The 22,036-nt window shown below is 38.4% G+C and overlaps 2 protein-coding genes and 2 long non-coding RNA genes across 5 annotated transcripts in view; 2 read left to right on the top strand and 2 right to left on the bottom strand.

Moving 5' to 3' along the window:
* The window catches only part of LOC103512825 (40S ribosomal protein S9-like), a 25,575-nt gene extending 3,539 nt beyond the window's left edge, over positions 1 to 22,036 (bottom strand). The window contains 4 exon segments of the mRNA XM_026826202.1: positions 17,558 to 17,625; positions 19,054 to 19,172; positions 21,743 to 21,767; positions 21,769 to 22,036. Of these exon segments, the coding sequence (XP_026682003.1) occupies positions 17,558 to 17,625; positions 19,054 to 19,172; positions 21,743 to 21,767; positions 21,769 to 21,972 (416 nt within the window). The 5' untranslated portion in view covers positions 21,973 to 22,036.
* Positions 11,320 to 11,750, top strand: LOC113468911. The gene is made up of 2 exons (XR_003392497.1): positions 11,320 to 11,378; positions 11,445 to 11,750. It is a non-coding gene; the product is annotated as an uncharacterized LOC113468911 (long non-coding RNA).
* Positions 13,631 to 17,086, bottom strand: LOC103512824 (ubiquitin domain-containing protein 2). 2 transcript variants are annotated; one of them, XR_003392493.1, is made up of 5 exons: positions 16,750 to 17,086; positions 15,862 to 16,095; positions 14,632 to 14,879; positions 14,087 to 14,369; positions 13,691 to 13,754 (listed from the first exon to the last, which is right to left on the bottom strand). XR_003392493.1 is itself a non-coding variant. In XM_008477609.3 (4 exons), exons 1-4 carry the CDS (start codon positions 16,829 to 16,831, stop codon positions 14,178 to 14,180), a joined length of 756 nt encoding a protein of 251 aa, XP_008475831.1. In that variant the 5' UTR covers positions 16,832 to 17,086; the 3' UTR covers positions 13,631 to 14,177. The 2 variants fall into 2 exon arrangements, 1 of the variants encoding a protein (XP_008475831.1); XM_008477609.3 differs by having other exon boundaries at positions 13,631 to 14,369.
* Positions 16,090 to 16,934, top strand: LOC113468910. Its single transcript, XR_003392496.1, has 2 exons — positions 16,090 to 16,440; positions 16,592 to 16,934. It is a non-coding gene; the product is annotated as an uncharacterized LOC113468910 (long non-coding RNA).

Raw genomic sequence — 22,036 nt, 5'->3', positions numbered from 1 at the left:
GCTCTCTATAACTGCAAAAAATCAGGGGCGTATTTATGGCCCCTTTGGTGTGAAACTCCGGTCGTTTTGGAAAAGGTGCAAATTACAAAAGAGGGTACCAAAAGAGAGCGAAAGTCAAAACTCAAAAGTAAAGAAGTTCTGTTCTGAGTCCCTGCCTATAACTCAAAAGTCCCCGCTTTCGGTTCCCTCGCGCCTCGTGCTGGAATCGCGCCTGGACATACGTGTTTGGCGCTTCGGGGCCTCTCGCGCGTCGCGCTGGCAAAGGAATGACTGCCCTCTTAAAAAAGGTGATTTTATAAGATTTGGCACCGCTTCGTGCCCGTGTTGTCGATATGGATTATACATAATCCCATATGATTGATAATAATAAGCAAATTCTGAAAATTAAACGCCATGGTATGAATGCTATTATGACCTTGATATGGATGCAATACAATGAAATGAGAAACTTCCGTTGATGCATCCCCGATGGATAAATGGCACCATGAACATGTTGTTTTTTATCACTATAGGGGGTTGTTTTGCGAAGCACAATTTTTATTGCAGTTCTCAACCGGAGGTGTTTTTTTCACTGCTCGACTAATGATATATATTTTTTTCTGCAGTTACACCCTGGAGGGAAAGTGGAATCGAGAACGATTTCTTTTATATAGATTTATTACAAAGGAGCATAAGGCTACTATGGAACGAACAACTTGTTACTAGGACCCAATGCTTTGGATCTAGAACTTGGCGGTCACGTGTATTATTTCTACTGTTACAATCAACAAAACATTTCAAAAGTAATCAATGACCGCCAGTTCTTAGATCCAAAGGCATTAGGTCCTAGTGAACCAAGTTGGCTCGTTCCCATTAACCTATATCTCACACTACCTTTTAGGATAACATCATTATAAAAGTAAATCTTGCCTCGATCTCACTCTTCCCTCCAGGGTAGTAAACCGTGCCAAAAAAAGATGATATATATAGTCATGAAAAAACACCCAAACACATGAATTAAACAAGCTAAGGTGTATTTTTTGAAGACTAATAATAGCTAACGGGTTGTTGTTAAGCGGATCCTGGCGTGTCCAAATCCTGCAATTCGGCTATTGATTTTTTTTCAGCGCTCTTTGAAAGGCCGGCAAAAGACCGCCATAAAGCAGGCGAGGCGCGTTAAAGAGGGAGTTGAGAGCTGGTGCCAGAGTTAAAGATCATAATGGGTGAAGGGGGTGGTAAGGCAGGTTGTTGAGGATACCGTTTTTTTTGTAGCAAACAAGCATCTTATACGTTTAATCGGAGTGATCGTTTACTCCTGCTTCGAGAATTGCTTTCGAACATTTAAATAGAACCAAAGGTAAGAAATGTCTTTAAACAAGGACACCAGACAGTACGAGTTCGTTATTTCTGTCTTACACTAATCCTAGAACACTTAAGGGGGCTACTTCTTGTCGCTACGAGACAGCGAGTGGTGGAGAGGTCCGTGACAGGACCCAGACATCAGTATACTCGGTTCGATATTATTTCATTCAAAATAATAATTCAACCACCACCCACTACACTACAACTAGCACACACCCACCCCATCAATCACATAATACTCCACCACCACCACATCATCCACATACCACTAACTCAATCACACTCACTACCTAACACCCACCCAATCAACACTCCACACTGCACCATACAACTGAAAGTCTTTCCCCAAGCCCCCTCTGCTCCTCCCCACTTCTACGCCTGCTCGTTTTGAGTGGAGGTTTGGGGATTGTTTAGGGTTGTGTTTTGTGTTTTGGGGGGGGGGGTAGATACGACAATTTTACTGGGGGTCTTGGTTTACACTTTTTCGAATCTATCATAGTTTTCTCTAAACAATTCGGACAGACATACATAAATACATGACCCGTCCATATTTCTCTTTTATATATATTAGGGCACACTATAATAAATGTTAATAAAAGATATAGGTATATGTCGGGGTCCGTGTCCTCGACCGTCTCCCATTCTTCTTCACTTCTCTCGGACACAGACATTGTAAATAATAACACAGTACTACGGTACACAATTAAATGCAATAAAATGTGAAAAGAGTTTATTTGTAAGAATTAACACTAATAAAATAAGGTAAACTAATTAGAACTATAAACTGTACAGATGGATGGCTTATTGAGACAAAGTTCGGTCACACCCCCCACACGTCTACTCCCCTTTATTCAAAACACAGAAAAAGATCGCACAGGACACAGACATTGTAAATAATAACACAGTACTACGGTACACAATTAAATGCAATAAAATGTGAAAAGAGTTTATTTGTAAGAATTAACACTAATAAAATAAGGTAAACTAATTAGAACTATAAACTGTACAGATGGATGGCTTATTGAGACAAAGTTCGGTCACACCCCCCACACGTCTACTCCCCTTTATTCAAAACACAGAAAAAGATCGCACAGTAGATCTGGTCTCTTCGAAATCTCCAAAGCAAGTGTACTAGTTAACTCTTCTGGCTAACAATCCCAGGGTCTAGGGTATACCACCCTCAATATATGATACACGTGTAATCTGAAATAAGCGTAGCCTGTAGCACTACCCTTCGTCAGCAGAAAACCAGAAAGGAGTTTCGAGATGTGGGGGGTGCGCCGTGTTCTCAATAGCAGGCTTCAATCTCACACGATATATATATGTGGGTAACGGGAAGGAGAGATATCCACACCATGGATCGCCTAGGATGCACCCATAGCCGTTATCACGAGTGCAGACATTCCCCTAGTGGTTAGGAAGGAAACTAAGGAGACCGAGTATCAAGGTCCAGCGAGAGATCAGGGATTGGTCTCAGTCTTGTATCAGAATCAAACCTGCTCAGAACTCAGTGTGTGATAAGTAACGTACGGCCAGGGAGTCTCCTCCTCTCCTTTACGCGTTTGCCCACAGTTAGCCTTTCTCTTGTAATATCGTTATCATTAGTGCCTCTTAGATTTAATTGTTACTTCATCCTTTTCATATCAATAAACTGTTTATCTTTTAAATCCCGCATATATCTTATTATTAATATTTCCTAGTGTAGTGTAAATAAGTTCGTAGACAATGGAGATCCCGGAAGGCGGTGAGACCAACGATCTTCTCAACCAAAGCTCTCCTCACCCCCAGCGACCGGCCTCGCCTACATATATAATATATCGGAATCTGACTCCTCGCTCACTATCACTCTCCAACTATTACCGTTTTCCATTATTTAGAAGGGTAAAAATAAATGAACAACGAAAGTTTTGGTTAGTTTGGTTACACACAAAAGATAAAAATAATATTTAATGACAACGAGATAAACCAATAATAATAAATTGATCTAATTATTAGGGAAACTATATTACAATCACTCCCCTACACTTCGCCGCGTAATAATCTCGTTCAATAGCCTTTACAAGAAACAATGATTATATCGACAATAATTACTCTTCACACAACCTTCGTTAGAGTCGAACTAACTAGCAGCTATTTTACTATCCATTTGTACAAACAGATCCTTTTCTCCCCTAACGTCTATCCTCGAAAAGGGTGGGAGAAATCCTGGAGCCGGCGAAGTGTGAGGGGTGCGTCGAAGAACCCTGGTCTCAATGCATTCCCATGATCCGAAATATATATATTAGGTACATATGTACTAAAAAAGTTTTGACTCACTTGGAAATTGAAACCGAATATTCCTCTCTCAAAAGTGATTTCAATTGAGAAAATCTCTAATAGGTATAGGGCTAGGCTATAGGTTAGGCTAAGCTTCAAAAATAGAACGAAAAATTCGAAATAGGTATTTTTTGCCTTTCTATGTTCAAGCTTAGCCAGCCTATCCTAGACACAATAATTCCCATTTGGGAATTAACTAAATGGGAAGTACATATTGCGTCTCATATCGTCCATCTGATGAGGAACATACTCCTGGATGGGCATGCTACGGCACAGACGAGTCTATTGTAGCAGTTGTTTCATCGCTACGAAATAAAAATGGCAGTGAAACACCCATCTTTTTTTTAAAATAGGTTTGATAGGGGGACTGTAACTGCTAAGGCCTTATCGTCCCGAAATCGATGAGAGAAAGAAGAAAGGATAGGAGAAAGCCAGCCGTTCCGAGAACGAACATTATCCGTTCAGGATAAAATCTGCCTTAGTTCGGAATCGAACCCGCGACCTAGCGATCACTAGGCAGACGCGCTACCAACCAAGCTATGTAACTAGGGCTGGCACACTCATCTTTTGTATGTAGTTTTTGAAACGAAGAAAGTATCTGACGTGACGTGCTCAGCATAATATCAAAGGAAAACATCTTTATATTGTCCAGTTAATCTAACCTAATTCTCGGAAAGCCTGTCTTTCTCCTATCTTGTCTTTCTTCTTTAGTTTATTTTTTTTTCCCTTCTTTTTTCCTATTCAGCGTGGTTGGTAGCGAATCCGCCTTGTAAGTGCTAGGCCGCGGGTTCGATTCTCGCCCTAGGCAGATTTTATCGTAATAAATGACATGTTTAGGGGAGTCATGGGTAATTACTAAAGTACAAAGTAAAAAATTGGCTATGTACAATAGTACATAAGCACTTACATATTATTATTCTACAACTGCCTACTAAGAAGGTAATGATATAATAATAATAATAATAATAATAATAATAATAATAATAATAATAATAATAAAAAAACACCAGTGGTGATATATCTCTAAAAGATAAAGATAAAATAAATGTTTCTTTGTGTTATTATATGCTCAGGCCAGAACTTAGCCTGGCACACTGCTGTGTAGTTGTGATCTCACTGCAGCATTGTAGGATTTTTTCCAAATATCTCAATAGTCCCAACATCCAATGTTTACCTACCATGCTGACACCGACCACTATGTGTATTTATTTTATACATAGCTACTCATTTTCCTCACAAGGCTGAGTGGGCCCCACAACAGCCAGTCACAGAATCAATTATTTGCTTTTTTGGTACTTGTGCAGAAGTCACATCCGTGGAATATTGCTACCAAAGGAACTGGCACAAACAAGCAGTGCCCAGTGTTATTATAGGGTAATTTACATTTACATTATAGGGTTAGGTTAAATGCAAGAAGGAGTTTTCATAGTGTTATTAATGTTATTATAGGGTTAGGTTAAATACAAAAAGGAGCTTTTCTTTGTTTAGTTTGGAGTTTAAACAAAGATATTATAGTCAGCTCCCATGGTGTAGTGGTCACTGCACTCATCTTGCATGTGGGAGACCCAGGTTCAACTCCCAGTGGGGTCAAAGAAAGAAAAAATGTGGTAAGTAATTATGCAGAAGTCACATCTGTGGAAAATAAAAGCTTCTTTTTGTATTTAACCTAACCCTATAATAACACTATGAAAACTCCTTCTTGTGTTTAACCTAACCCTATAATGGGCAAGTTTTTTTACTAATTTTATCCAACCGGTTGGAACCGTTTGGTCCAATAATGTCGTTTGAAATTTTGAATACTCATTGTTTACATGTGTGATGTCATTCATTTCACCGTATGAGTTTGAATACTCATTCTAACCGGTTATAACCATTCAGCTCAGGGATATGGGGCGATAATTCTTGACATTACTAATATTACTATTCTTTGGGACAGGTATCACAATTGAGGTTTTCCACACAGATGGAAACTTGCCTTGAGAAAGACATAAATTGAACAATTTACAAAGAACGGGGGCTAGAGCATGAATACACCCTTTCAGAATAAATGCTGGAACATTATCAGACCCAGAAACAGGGGACGATTTTAGTTCCTTTACAGCCTTAATTACATCCGCCACTAAAATAACAGGTGGCTCCAATATTGGCACATTTTCACCGGAAGATTCATGATCCTGAACGACAGCATGAGTGTTGTATACCGAACTAAAATGTTCCGCGAAAACATTGGGAACTTGCTCCTCTTGGACTACCCTATCGTTCTGTACAATAGATATTTCATGCGGGTTTTTATATTTAGATTTTACGAACTGCCAAAAGAACTTAGGATTATTATGGAGGTCAGATTCAACCTTAAGGTGGATTTCCACCAACGCGATTTTTGCCGCATTTTTTGTGGGCACTTGATTTATTTTGGGAGGAACGACTTGGCGGGGTCTTTTTTATGCCACGAAGTGGTATTTTTTGGGGGGTATTCATTATGATTACCTACTCATGGGTGTTTTAACCAAATTATAAATAAAAAAAAGAGAAAAAAAAAAAATATGCCCACAAATTGAATTTTTGAATGTCCACTCTTCTTTATGTTTAAAAAAAAAAACTCCAGACACCTTGTTAAATGTCAAAGATGCTGTGACCTAATATTGTCCCTGAGTTTTGTCTTGCAGAAATGAAAGCTGAAAACTAAAAGCAAGAGAAAATATTAAACACGGGAAAAGTTCTGCTGGCCTCAAACTGTGTTCCCTATGTATTTCTTATGGGGAACTAAAAAACGTCAATATCTTGGGAACGGTTTGGAATTTCATTTCGGGAATTTCCGATTTTTCCCAGTATGTAGGTACAAAAAATAAGGAATCCAATGGTGAAAACCGCATCTCCCTACCCCATCTAGAAGTGGGTTAGAATTTGTATACATGAGTCAGTCAGTCAGTGAGTGAGTCAGTTACACAAGGGGCTGTATATATTAAGGATTAGCAATTACAAATGTCTGAAGGAGAAATCATTACATAAGTAGCCTACCAAGTGGTTGTGTAGTAGTAGTAGTAGTCAATGGGCTAATAAGCTAATACCTATACAAAATTAAATTTCAGTATCAATTTCCAATGAGCGAGATTGGCCGATTGAAAAAGTATGGACTGCCATCCCTAGAGACAAGGCTATTTGTTGTCATTTCATTAATATCTAACTTTTACTTTGCTAAAAATAAATCTGGTAAACCAAGTTGGGAGTTGTCGCGCGACGTGACCTGTTTCCACTTGCAATTAAAAAATATTTTAATTTATTTTTTTTTTTAAGCTGTGTATTCAACGTGATATACTTGATATAGGGTGATGAAAATTATAAAAAATAAAATAAAATTTTATTAAAATTAAAGCACTCTTACTCATAATAAGGAACAAACTAAAATGAAGAGTCGCGCGACACGTTTCCACTGGCATTGCTACGCGACATTCCTTTGATACGGACCGACTTTCATCGGATAGAAGTCGCATGGTCGCACGACTTTTTTTCGTGTCGCGCGACACGTTTCCACTATGCGATTTTTGCCGCGCGACAAGTCGCGCGGCAAAAGTCGCGTTGGTGGAAATCCACCTAATAGATATTTCATGCGGGTTTTTATATTTAGATTTTACGAACTGCCAAAAGAACTTAGGATTATTATGGAGGTCAGATTCAACCTTACGTTTGAACTTCCTTTCATCAGTGGTAAATTGTTTCTTACTCAACTTCCTGAATTTATTGAAAGATTCTTTAAAATAAATATTGTACGGACATTTCTTGGACTTCCTATGAAATTTTTCCTTAAGCTTTAAGAGATTCCGGAGTCGGTAGGAGAACCAATGTGGATATTTACTGGGTTTTATCTCTTTAACAGGAATAAAAGTTTGAATTGCATGAGCTAATGCATTGTTTAAATCAGTTGACAATACATCCGGATCAGAGGAATCCACATACACATAGTTACTTAAGTAATTAAATAGACCTACATAATCCCCTCTGCTAAAATTATTTTTAACAAATGGTACAGGACAATGGTTAAAAATAGGTAGAGATAAACATAACAAAAGACTAGGGTGTCCTCTATCTAGGGATACTAATTCTTGTTCCCGCGATATGCAAAGTTCATCTGAAAAGTTGGAAGCTACTAAATCTAAGATATTGTCAGACGAATTGATGCGTACAAAATTATGTTGTAAAAGATTTAAATTACAGAAAAGTGAATGAATTAATTCAGATTTGTTCTTGATGTAGGCATTGTCATGATCACTTAAACCCAAAGCCCAGTTGAATTTTGGTACATTAAAATCACCTACACAAAGTACCTTGAAAGTAGAAATATCAACATTTTCCAATAAGAAATCAGAATACCGCTGTACGATATCAATACTAATATCAGGAGGCAGGTAGTGGTTCCCAATCAAAAGAGTACACTCAGGACTCAACTCCACCTCGACCCAAGTACACTCGATACGATTAAAGTCAAGGTCAAATCGTCTTTTGACTTTCAAGTTTTTTCTGGCCGCAATAAGAACACCACCCCCCCTGCGGTCCTGATCCACCCCTGGACCACAGCGGTCTTTCCTATATACATAGTACTCGTTAGAGAAGTAGCTATAACTATTAAAACTCTCAGTTAACCATGTTTCGGTCAAGCATATCACGTCATAATCACAACCTATACAGTTGCTATAAAATTCAGTACTTTTCGTACGAAGGCCACGGCAATTTTGATAGTAAATATTAAGACTATCCATTGTAAGTTTATAAGTTGGTTAATGACTGCTGGCATTAGGAACACCAGGGGCAATAACATTGACGGGGGTACCAGGAGCTGCATTACTAACGGGGGTACCAGAAGGTGCACTATTGACGGGAGCACCAGAAGGTGCACTATTGACGGGGGTACCAGGGGGTGCCCTTTTGACGGTGGCATCACGAGGGGCACTATTGACGGAGGTACCAGGAGCTGCAGTATTGACACTGGTATCGGAAGAGGTATCGCTAACAACTATTTCAGGTAAGAGACGTCCTCGATATTGCTTCATGAGACAACCATCCGGCCATAGACTCACATCATCTATCTTGGAGTAATCGGACACCAGAACCTCAACATGAAACGATGAGTACTGATCCTGATGTTTTGATTGAATCTTCGAGATTTTCAGGTGCGAGAGCGTGAGAGACGCATTAATCAGGTCCTTGATATCCTGAACAGTAACATTGGGGGAAAATCTAGTGACAAAGAGAGCAGAGGTTTTAATACTAGGTACCTTACGCCTCACCATTGGAGTTGACGAATTGCCAGCTTGAATTGCTTTTGTTCCAATCTTGGGTGGATTCCTAGGTGCAGTATTGTTACGGGATCTACGATTGCCCACTGTTGTCCAACCATCACGATCCTGAGTGTTAACATTGCCCCCCACACGCTCGTCCCTGACAGGGGTTCGAACTTGAACTTGATCAGAAGCAGCAGTAGCAGCAGCGGCAGTAGAAGCACCAGCAGCAGCACCAGCAGCAGCAGCAGCAGCAGCAGCAGTAGTAGTAGTAGTAGTACTAAGTCTGTTGGCTTGAGACAGAGAGGCGCTATTGGGTAGAACAGAGTCAATGGTTTGAGGTAAAAACAGATCACTGTATAGTCTACGAGAATCAGCTGTTTCATTCATAGATTGGGTATGGCCAGTAGAACTTAGCATCTTCAGTTCTAAAGAGCGGATTTTTTCATTTGCCATATTGAGGTTGTTTTAGAGGCAAGAGTTGTCATCCAAAAGTTTCTTCTGATTTGACTCAAGAGATTTCACAGACTTAGCCAAACCATCAAGTTTGACTGCTAAAGATTGAAACAATTTTTTCATATTCTCATTCAAATATTGGACATGTGTCTGTAGACTTTTCTCAACAGTGGTAAGCATAGCAGAGGTTTTTCTCTCATGATCGGTACAGAAAGATTTTAAAGAATCCTGAATTGACATAACAACAGGAGAAGACTCACCAGACACACGGACATCCATCCCAGTTTTACTCACAGTTTTACCAGCTGCTATAGCAGCCTGCTCTCTACACGCCTCACAACGCCATTCCTCCTTCAAACGTTGACTCTTGGCCTTCCAAGTACTTGAAGAAAGAGAACATTGGAAATGATACCGAGTCGAGCATCCGTAGCACTTGATGTAGCCATCCTCCTTGTTCAGCTCCAAAGAACACTTCCCACAACTCATACTAACACAACACCCTGGTACTTAAGAGTACCATATAGAAATTTATACAAATAGGTACTTAAAACAAACACTACTAATGTACAGATATATTAAACCAATGCAAAAAACATCGTAACAAAGAAAACTTTTTCATCAGAAAAGATAATGACAAACCGAAAACACCATTGTGAAGAAAATTAAAAACTGAAGAATATAGTTAGTTCAAAAAAAATATTCGGTGGAAAAATCCATTAAATTCATTAAGAAAAGTGGGAGCAAAAAACAATCGACTCCAATGCAAAACTGTAGAAACAATATCCTATCTCACCTCGTCCGAGCTCATCTCAGCCCTGTTCATAAACACAGCCAGACAGAATTTAAAGGCAGTGCAATAGTCCTAAATTAAAATGGACGCGGCACACAAGGGATCAGGAAGAGACCGCCTTAACATAATAATAATAAATCCACTAGCAAAGTGCAAATTGAACAGTGGCTTTTTTTTGACAGAGGGAACTGTAACTACTAAGGTTTTATCATCCCGAAATCGAAGAGAGAAGGAAGGATAGGTGAAAGCCAGCCGTTCCGAGAACGAACATTATCCCATCAGGATAAAATCCGCCCCGGGCAGAAATTGAACCCTAGGCCGCGGGCACTTACCAGGCAGACACGCTACCAACCAAGCTAACTAGGCTGGCAGAGTGGTTTTTAATTAGTTAAGTATCTAGACTATAATTAGGGATAAAAAAAAAAGTTCAGTTCAATGTAGTAGAAAGTAAAAAAAAAAACTTACTTCGCTCCATCCGGGAACCTCATGACGCCTAGCCCAGAACAGAGACCGTTGTGAAACGTGCCATCATACCGGGTGTGATCCGGCAACTTCATGTGTCCCATGCCATGCTTCTGACCACGCTCATTCCAGTCTCCAATATACAGGGTGCCGTCGTCGTACTTGAACGACCCGTGTTGAACCACACCTGGGTATTCTTCTGTGGAATATATAATTTAATAGATTTAGAAAGAGACAGGGTGCCGTCGTCGTACTTGAACGACCCGTGTTGAACCACACCTGGGTATTCTTCTGTGGAATAGATAATTTAATAGATTTAGAAAAAGAAAAAAAAATCACATTGTTTCTACTGCCTGGCCTAGATTCACTAGAATATTTTGAAGAGGTTTGATAGAGGGAACTGTAACTGCTAAGGTTTTATCGTTCCGAAAGCGAAGAGAGAAGGACAAACAGGATAGAAGAAAGAGAGCCGTTCCGAGAACAAACCTTATCGGTGTAGGATAAAATCCACCCCAGGCGGCAATCAAACCCGACCTAGCGCCTACAAGGTAGACGGTCTACTCTCCAAAATAACTAGGCTGGCGAATCACTAGAAAAAAAGCTAAGGTTTTATCGTTCCGAAAGCGAAGAAAGAAGGGCAAACAGGATAGAAGAAAGAGAGCCGTTCCGAGAACAAACCATATCGGTGTAGGATAAAATCCACCCCAGGCGGGAATCAAACCCGACCTAGCGCCTACAAGGTAGACGGGCTACTCTCCAAAATAACTAGGCTGGCGAATCACTAGAAAAAAAGTAGCGCCTACAAGGTAGACGGTCTACTCTCCAAAATAACTAGGCTGGCGAATCACTAGAAAAAAAGCTAATCGACAGCTGATCAAAAAATATCAGCCAGCTGACCAAAAAAATATCAGCCTAGTTAGCTTGGAGGGTAGGGTTCCTGTTTTATAAGAGGTCGCGGGTTCGATTCCCGCCCGGGACGAGCTTTGTTCTAAATAGAGATAAGTTTTGTCTTGGGAACGGCTGGCTTTCTCCTATCCTGTCCTCCTTCGATTTTGGGAGGATAAGACCTCCGTTGTTACAGTTCTCTCTATTCAAACTGTTCAAAAAAGGGGGGCATGTCTTTACAATGGTGTTGGTGTTACTTAAAAACCTCTTTTAACAGATTTGCCTTTTCACTCTTAGACTAGCAGTATAAACGAGGTTCATTCTATGTTCTTCTATTTTTTTTTCCTTCTCACACCTTCCCTTCTCGCTAAATAGAGATAAGTTTTGTCTTGGGAACGGCTGGCTTTCTCCTATCCTGTCCTCCTTCGATTTTGGGAGAATAAGACCTCCGTTGTTACAGTTTTCTCTATTCAAACTGTTCAAAAAAGGGGGGGCATGTCTTTACAATGGTGTTGGTGTTACTTCTATCAAAAACCTCTTTTAACAGATTTGCCTTTTCACTCTTAGACTAGCAGTATAAACGAGGTTCATTCTATGTTCTTCTATTTTTTTTTTTCTCACACCTTCCCTTCTCGCTACTTAAAAACCTCTTTTAACAGATTTGCCTTTTCACTCTTAGACTAGCAGTATAAACGAGGTTCATTCTATGTTCTTCTATTTTTTTTCTTTCTCACACCTTCCCTTCTCACTTTTTTTCTCTTATCTATTGCTCTTTTTCACGACTTCCTCTTGCTTTGTATAAATTTCCTTCTCATTTTTCCCATTATCACGATTGTCCTTTCCTTCATTGATAAGAAAATATATTGGCAATACAATATACAACTCAATATCACTTTAGTCATCTTTCTTTTCTTTTTATTATCTTCTCTTGTCTTCTCTTCTCTTCTGCTTTGTATAAATTTCCTTCTCATTTTTCCCATTATCACGATTGTCCTTTCCTTCATTGATAAGAAAATATATTGGCAATACAATATTATACAACTCAATATCACTTTAATCATCTTTCTTTTCTTTTTATTCTCTCCTCTTCTCTTCTCTCTTTCTTTCCTTTTCTCTCTTACCTTCATCTTTCTGTGACATGTCCTAGTCCTGAGGAAGATCTGAAAGGTGTGAGATGAGGGATAATTAAAAAAAAAAAAAAAAAAAATTGGTGTGAACATCACATGACTTTCTGTTACCCACAAAATGTATAAATGTGGGGAGAGGTAGGAAAGAAAATACTGAGGAAAGGAGCATTTTTTTTTTTCTTTTTATTTATTAATTTTTTAATCTTTCATTAAAAACTTTGGTACCTAGTTCTTCAATAACGAAAACTCCCTTTAAATATCGTTCCTACAGGACTTGCAGTCTCGCCTAAAAACTGAATATCACTTTTTGGAGGAAATCCTCAAACGGATATGTCCACACATTTTGAACCCATTCCGATACTTCCCATTACCTTGCATATAAAATCTTCTTTTACAACAAGATTCTAGAGGGGAATACTACAGCTTCTACTTGTAACATAGTAATTCATAACGGATTTTCTCTTCTTTTACAACAAGATTCTAGAGGGGAATACTACAGCTTCTACTTGTAACATAGTAATTCATAACGGATTTTCTTTTTGTAAAAAAACTAAGGAGGTAACCTTTATAGATAAATCATAGTAATTACACTAATTAATATCATAAAAGAAAAAAATCGAATAAAAGGTAATGAGTTAGTTATTGTAAATTGAATTCGGTTACTTAGAGGTAGATGATAGATATAATTATAAGATTGCACGGGGGTTTACGATAGCCATTATAATTATTGTAGGTATAATGAAGGTCATTACATAAAGTAACTCAACATACGAGTAGGGATTATAGACCATCTACCTACTACAAAGGGTGTGAGTTAAAGTATTTACAGTACACAAAGCCTGCAGAACTCTGTACCACGCACAGAGATTATTTATCTTCTACTACAAAACATGGTGTTTCGTATGACAAATTCAAATGGTTCGAGTAAAAACATACAGCAAATCAATGCACAGAGGGTGTTTCGTATGACAAATTCAAATGGTTCGAGTAAAAACATACAGCAAATCAATGCACAGAGAAAAAACGAAAAAGAAAAATCCCTCTCAAGCTCAAGTATCAAACGTTATTGTTCACAAGTGAATCCTGAAACTAAACCGAAGACTTCTGAAAAAAAGAATATATAAAAATCCCATTACTAATATTATGTATATAAATTCAGGTAGACTAATGTATAGGGGTGTCCTCAGTGGGTATCTCAGTATGGTGTCCAGGGTTTTTGGTATCTCAATTAAACTAGAGAGTAAACGAGTATTCAAAAGAAAACAAAAACATTTCCTTCCCATAGAGGATAAGGAAAGTAAAAATGACAGAAATGACTATGCCAAGGTAATTTTAAGTCTATTAAGGATAAAATAATCTAGGAATACATTAATTACGTGGAGAGTCTCAAAGTTCTAATTTTGAAAATATTTGTTTTGAATAAGAAACATAATTACCATAGGTGTCCATCTAGTATAAAGTAATGTTGATGATAAAGTTATTGTCGGATCCCTGGACACCAGTTAGAGCTACCAGGGTGATTGGAACTCAGCTGCTGGACGTGACGGATTTCATTGACTCTACAGGAGGCACCAGTTTGGGGCCCGCCAGATTATTGATGATAACTTGAATAACAAAACCAGACGCCAGATTTTGAATATCGCTGATCTTCATCTTGTCACTCAACAGTTTACCGCCGTAGTACCATCGCTGCTTGGATGTTTCGATTCCTTCCAGACTCTGAGGAAATAAAACAAGGAGGTCTATGAAAACGAGGGTTGTTTTTCATTAGAAAATGGCCATTGTTTCATAGAGCTTTAATAGAGATAGTAAGAGCAAGAACTTTCATCATGTTGCACATTTAAATGCTTGTCACAAATATCAGTCCTCATTAATACTCCTCAATAAATTTTATGACTTGACTTTTACTCAAACCATTAAACTCCATGTGTGAAGTATTACTACACCCCTGAGGTTGGCAACTCAAACATAAGTACATTACCTGCAGTCGTTTCTTGATCATAGCCACCGTTTCCTGAGTGAATACTTTCATTCTCACATCCTGGCAAGTATTGGACAGTCTCAATTTGAGTGCTATCTCTTGGCCACCCACTCCTTCTTCCAAGTCAAAAACTTCGATAGGAGAGTCTCTCCCAGATGTCTCCTTGGTAATGTTGATGGGGTAAGACAAACAGTACACTGGCACCATGTATTTGTTTCCAAGCTCATCGTAACTTTCTGTCAAGAACCCTGGATGTGGAAAATAACAATTAGCACATACAAGTACATGCCTCAGTGGCTGGGACATGTGTAGTAGTAAAAATTTCAGGTAAGACAAACAGTACACTGGCACCATGTATTTGTTTCCAAGCTCATCGTAACTTTCTGTCAAGAACCCTGGATGTGGAAAATAACACTTAGCACATACAAGTACATGCCTCAGTGGCTGGGTCATGTGTAGTAGTAAAAATTTCGAGTACCTATGTGATTAGAATTACTCACAGCAAATAAATGAGCAAGGGTACACACACCCTGCAATCAAAAATTGTGACATCCCTTGACCATACTAAAAAGAACATAGGAGAATTACTCACAGCAAATAAATGAGCAAGGGTACATACACCCTGCAATCAAAAATTGTGACATCCCTTGACCATACTAAAAAGAACAACATATAACATTTATACAAGTATTGTTTTTCCTACCTATGTAATTATCAGCATGCTCTCAGTTCATGCTCATTTTGTAAGGCAATATTGTTTAATCAACATTTGATATTCTTTGAAGTCACAAGTACCTCTCCCTCAACACTCAATCACTGATAGTTCTTGAAACATATGAGTATGTGATGATGCAGAGGCAGAGATAACAGGATTCTCATTTAAGTGATAAGACAGAATGAGGTAGAGAAACAAGCAAATAGCAATTATGAGTTGGTGAAGTTCAAAAATATAAACACTAGATGTAAGTTGCATGTATTTTAGGGAACAATTAATATCGGGGAAAATAATAATAAAAAACACTGTTTTTTTTTTGAGTAGGTAAGTCCTTTTAAGTAAGTACCTAGTAAAATAAATACCACAGTGGAAGAAAAACTTGATGTAACAGAAAAGAAAATAAGTACTTGTAACTTAACAACATAAGAAAGAGTCTAAAGGACCCGTAGGAATTGCATTTAGAGAGATGATTTTGACTTGAAGGGAAATATGTTGTTCAAAATAATGATACATACCATTGGGTACTGATATATTGGCACCATCTAGAATAGCTTGGGCAAGTTGGAAATCATTGCCTTCTGCAGCACTAGCAGCTGCATGCAAAGCATCCCATATTTCCTTCCTGCCCTCAAATGCAGGTGCTGTGTCCCAAAATTCATCCCTTTTACTCCTCAACTGACCTTCTGTTAGTGGCACATCTGATTTCCATCTAATTATTTCATGGCACAATGGATGATTCTTTCTCAAGCCTGTTAAACAAATTAAGAAGAAGTTTAATACACTTGGTTACCTATGGAAATAACTTGAGAAGAGTCAAAAGTTGACAGTCTCTTGTTAACATTAACTAAATCAAACTTCAAATCTTTCCTCCTTTAATTAAGAAATGGTAGTGTATTTTTCAATGTCTTTTTTTATTATTAAAAGGTAAATAAAAAACATATAAATTGACCACAACAGTTTCTTCTCTCATTGCAAGAGGACTGTGGCCTGTTTTTCATTCCTATGTCACATTAACATTTTGTAGATTTTGTCGTATTTCCAACATGAACCTTTAGCCCCAGACTAATTATAAGTCACACAATGTGAGCCCAGAGGTAGATGTTTTCTGAGCATTTCTCCACGTCTCTCATTGCAAGAGGACTGTGGCCTGTTTTTCATTCCTATGTCACATTAACGTTTTGTAGATTTTGTCGTATTTCCAACATGAACCAGACTAATTATAAGTCACACAATGTGAGCCCAGAGGTAGATGTTTTCTTAGCATTTCTCCACCTTTAGATTTGCAATCCTCTCTAATACATTGTTGACGGAGATAGATATCTCAAAGAACACCTTTATTCTTTGGATCAAGTTGTATGTCTTCTCAGTACTTATGTGAGTCATGGAATAAGTTAATAACGAACCTGCATTGGGAGCATTGGCGTTGTCAAAAGAGTTCCTGTGATCAGGGTGATTCCTGCGTCGAATACTGAGACAACTACCCATGATGAACAGAGCTGGCTACTTGATAAGGGTTGGAACCTGCTGAGTTCTGGTTCATTTTCTGTTGGGATGAAAATGAACAGAAGCCGGCACTTCACAGGTAAAAGACTTCCCGGTAATCAAGAACACGGCAGTTTCATTATTTCAGAGGAATAAAATGATAAAGTGTGCTATTTTTATAATTTTAATGAAAAAGAAGTAAAAAAAAATGATAAAAATTACCTTCCTGAAATCACCACCCTGAATCTACAAACGTTGGTAGTTCTTTGTTTACATTTTTTTGAGCAAATTATACAGGGTCTGCTGAGGGCCAGTTTTGGTCGCTGAATCTACCAACGTTGATGATTTAGGTGGGATTTTTTTATTTTTATCTTTAAAATAATCCCTGTCGCATATTTTTTCGTAATTCTGGTAGGTAGATGTCCGCGAAGCCCCCGGGAGCGCGCAGCGCGACCGTATACGCAACCCCGCGTAGCGAACACGCGAAGCCCCCGGGGGGTGGAGGGGGGCACGAAGTGCGAGTTAGAGATATGTGACCCTTTAAAGAACTGAGTAAATGATTTTAATTTATCAAAATTAATCAATGTCACATGGGAAATAATAAGATCTTGAAAAATTATATTTTGCACTTCCCAACCTTCAGAAGAGCAGAAACTGAATCGGATGAAATCATGTTCATTAAACGAGGAACTTCAGAATCTCTTATTTTATCAAAGAACAAATGCTCACCTGATATGTCGTTGTCTGATTAAAACTCTGGCATGATGAATAGATTTGGCCAAACCAAGCTTGAATACCTGAAAACACAACATAACAATAGGTCTATTGTATTGGAATCTACAACCTAATATCATAATAATCTTAATATAAGTAAACATTTAGGTTTACGACTATTGAAACCTCGGAATTACAAACAGAAAAAAAAAGATACAAGTAGAAAGTAAAATACAAAATAGGCATCTTGAAATGACAAACATTGGTATCATGTACTTTCAGATTAAATATGTTTTCAAGTTTCACTTTGAAATCAGTCAAGAGGTGTCGATATATTTTATTTAATCACATAATTGCTTGAATATTCAGGAAAGATAAAACTAAATATTTATTGAATATCAAGATCCCATAACGGCCTATCGAAATTGGGTGTCTCATTTTAAGGAAAAAGAAGAAGGTATCTATGTACAAAACCTCAATAGATCTTGGTGTTGGTTAAATCAAAACCAAGATGGTAGCATAGTGAGATTTCACAAATTTACTTTTCCTCTGATTGCTTACAAGATACAACAAGAGGGCTGTACCTTGTCTGTATCTAAGAGGGTATTGACCGTTGCGCCGATCTTAACCAAAAGTTTCGTGTCGAATCCTTGTCACATTTGACAGCTGCATGCCAAATTTCAAGTCTCTAGCTCTTACTGTTCTCGAGATATTTTGTTTACAGATAGACACACAGACTAATGGCTGGAAATTGGGATTTAGGCTGAGGACCTCAAAACGTGTTTTGGCACTAAAAACTGACCGTTGAAAATTTGACCCGATTACATTACTTTCCTTCGATACAATTAAAAGATTAGTAAAAAAACAACTTAATTCAAGATATAGAAAATGGTTAAAAGAAGGATCTGGAGAAAACATTGGAACCCTTGATAAAAAAGCCGGATATCATACCTGATCTACCTAGGAAAGCATCGGTAGCAAAATTCCGACCATTAACAGGACGTGACTGCTTGTCAGAGCACCTCCACAGAATTGGCTGTGCTGACTCCCCAATATGCCCATTATGCTCACATCAATCACCAACGAATGCAGCACACTTAATTACTTGCCCTGCCGTGGAAGCCAGCAATGATATTGTAGAAAAATATTGGGACGCGCATAGGAAAATGACATAATAATCAATTCCTTTGCATTAGTAAACAACAGGACATGACTGCTTGTCAGAGCACCTCCACAGAATTGGCTGTGCTGACTCCCCAATATGCCCATTATGCTCACATCAATCACCAACGAATGCAGCACACTTAATTACTTGCCCTGCCGTGGAAGCCAGCAATGATATTGTAGAAAAATATTGGGACGCGCATAGGAAAATGACATAATAATCAATTCCTTTGCATTAGTAAACAACAACAACATTACTTTCTTTCCTATAGGATAAGGAAAGTAAAAAGCAGACAAATCTTGGGAATTAAAAGTGTCCACTATTTTTTGAGTTTCACTGTACTTACTTGTGTCTGGAGACGTCTCTCTAAAAAATCTTCAATCTTTAAACCCCAAACATAATCAAGCTTCATTTTGCTTTCATCAAGCACTCCAATTCTCACCAATCTCCTCAGTAGTGCATTACCTGAACAAAGCAGAAATAAGCACAAAAATTAGAAACACATAGCTTTGCTGATAAAAAAAAAAATAATAATAATAAAATAAAATATCTGGTCTGAACATCACACAACTTTTCTTATCGTATTGAATGATGCTTATTTGGGTGTTCTTCTATTGTAACTTTTAAGTACAATATCTTAACTGTTTAGTCAATATTGCTGAAAACTGCCAAAAAGTGGTCAAAATACCTTCAACTGCAGCTCTTGTGTACTACATACCAAATTTCAAATCTCTAACTCATACTATTAACAAAATATTAAATTGCACCAAAAACCACCAAAAAGTGGTCAAAATACCACTAAGCACTTCTGCAATCAACCAAAAGTTTTGTGTCACATTTGATAGCTGCTTCCCAAAATAGCTCTTAATGTTCTCAAGATATTATGTTTAGACACACACTCACACACGGATCAATGGCTGAAACTCTAGAGACCTCAAAACGTGTTTTGGCACTAAAAACTGACCATTGCAAATTGGACCCAATTATGTATGTACATAGGGGAGCATTGTAGGGAACCCCCCCCCCCCCAACTTTTCAGAATCGCAGTATGATCAAATTTTGAGTGCCACGGATGAAATTTTTCAAAAAGTATTCTAATTCTAGCTGAACACTAAAGGGGGTCAGTTTCCATAACACAATGATAACTACACTGGTCTTGCATGTAACAGAGCCGGATTCAATGCCCAGCAGAGTTGCTCCTTTTTTTCTCATGCAGACTGTTCTACTTTTGTGACTTGTTGTTTAAGAGACCCACTCAGCCTCTCAAGAACAACCTAGTATTGACTAGCCAACTAGTCATGGAGATAAATGCATATGGCAAACTTTTCAGTTTAAGAGACCCACTCAGCCTCTCAAGAACAACCTAGTATTGACTAGCCAACTAGTCATGGAGATAAATGCATATGGCAAACTTTTCGACCCGGAATGAATCATGGAGGTTCGAAATTAGTGGAGGGAAAACAAGTTTTAAATGTGTCACAGATCACACAACCATGTACCTAATTAGAAATCCCTCACCCTGGGAATCTTTTCAACATGAGGAATTTATTAAAAAATTTAAATTTGAAGATATTTGCGAAAGTACCAAACCATTTTATTATTATTATTATTAGTATTATTTAATTTTACATTTAGGTATTTTGTACAAATCCCAAAAGGCTGCTAGTTGGAAACCCTACACCGATATCCACCGCGCTTTTGATCAAGTTTCTCATGATGTGCTCCTCAGAAAATTGGTCCTGTTCGGATTTTCGGGAGATCTGGTGAAATTCTTTGCATCATATCTTCGGAGAAGAGAGCAAAGGGTCTTTTTCGGGGGAGCATTATCTGAGCCCTATTTTCCATCCTCCTCTGTAGTTCAGGGTTCAAAATTATCCGGCCTCCTGTTTGCGGTGCTCATTGATGGTATTGGGGGGTGTGTGCGGCACTCGAAATACCTTCTGTATGCGGACGACTTCAAGTTATATCTTGTAATATCAAATGAAAGCGAGAGTCGTCTGCTGCAGGAGGATTTGAGTGCTGTGGACACATGGCTGAAGGAGATCCAACTTCAATTCAGTATAAAGAAATGTGATGTCATGACCATCACAACCAAAAGATCTAGAAGCATATATAGTTATAAAATAAATGATTCTGTTATAAATCGAGTCGAATCAAAAAAGGATCTGGGTGTTACCTTTCAGAATACATTAAAATTCGATCAGCATATAACACTATAACAGAAATTGCAAAGAAAGCTTATAGATCTTTGGGACTGGTGGTCAGACACAGCTACTTCTTCTCCAGCATTGACACAGTAAGACTTTTGTACACCTCACTGGTGCGAAGCAATCTGGAATATGCCTCTGTTATCTGGGCACCACAAGCTCAGGTTTGCGTGTCGATGCTGGAGAGGATTCAAGCAAAATTTATAAGGTCTCTCTTTAGAAGAGAAAATGGATTTTATCCGGCTTATCCCAATGCCATCTCATATGCAATGCTGCGGGAGAGCCTGGTAATGGAAACATTGGAGAGCAGACGGGAGTATAATTACATAATGTTGTTATATAACATCCTGAACAACCGTATTGAAATCCCGTCTGCTCTACAGCACATTTCAATAAAAGTCCCTATACCTGGACTACGGAGAAGAGAGGACCCTTCAATCTTTACCTCAGGTGATATTCGTGGACCTGCATACTCCAAATCAACACTGCGGTATGGGAAGGGGTCCTCTTGGGGGAACCAGTGGCCCCCTTGACCCCAATTTTTTGGAGTCTGACGTACCTATTGAAGGGTATTTGTGTAAATTTTGAGTGTATGGCTACCATACATGCCCTACATGGACGCTACACCACTGGTGTCAGCATGGTATGTTTCAGCATAGTGTATGAATTTTGACTCATCATAAAGACTATAGGTGAATATAATCAGAAATAAGCAGACACTAAAACCTTGAATGACTTTGGGGTGTTCAAGAAACACCTACACTCAAGATCTATTTTGTTGTTGCCTATTTTTCTTGAACAATTGAATCATGTACAGTACCAACCTACCTTCAAATAGTCTACGGTCTACGGTGTTCCTTCTCATCCAAAGTCAATAATTCTCGGGCAGCCTTACGGATTTTAGCCAGAGCATATTTCACCCTCCATACTTCTCTCTTGTTTCTCAAACCATATTCTCCAATGATTTTCAACTCCTGGTCAAGGCGTGCCTTTTCATAGGGACGTCTTGGAGTGACATAGGTTTTACTATGTACTGAGGGTACTCGGTTGTTCACCATCTTGACTTATTGGGACCAACCTAAAGAGAAAAATTTAAAGTCTGTATATGTAGGGCCGAATGCA

This window comes from Diaphorina citri, unplaced genomic scaffold (genome assembly GCF_000475195.1).
Source record: "Diaphorina citri unplaced genomic scaffold, Diaci psyllid genome assembly version 1.1 scaffold890, whole genome shotgun sequence".
Taxonomy (NCBI): Eukaryota; Metazoa; Arthropoda; class Insecta; order Hemiptera; family Psyllidae; genus Diaphorina; species Diaphorina citri.
Note: the sequence above shows the minus strand (reverse complement) of the source record. Positions and strands in the feature narration are given on the sequence as shown.

What these genes read in the sequence shown, in the direction of transcription:
- LOC103512824 (XM_008477609.3), bottom strand. Translation starts at nt 16,831, where the DNA reads ATGGGTAGTTGTCTCAGTATTCGACGCAGGAATCACCCTGATCACAGG. An exon ending in CGCCAATGCTCCCAATGCAG is followed by an intron (nt 16,096 to 16,749) that starts GTTCGTTATTAA and finishes TTTGTTTAACAG; the next exon opens with GCTTGAGAAAGAATCATCCA. An exon ending in CAATATATCAGTACCCAATG is followed by an intron (nt 14,880 to 15,861) that starts GTATGTATCATT and finishes TTCCACATCCAG; the next exon opens with GGTTCTTGACAGAAAGTTAC.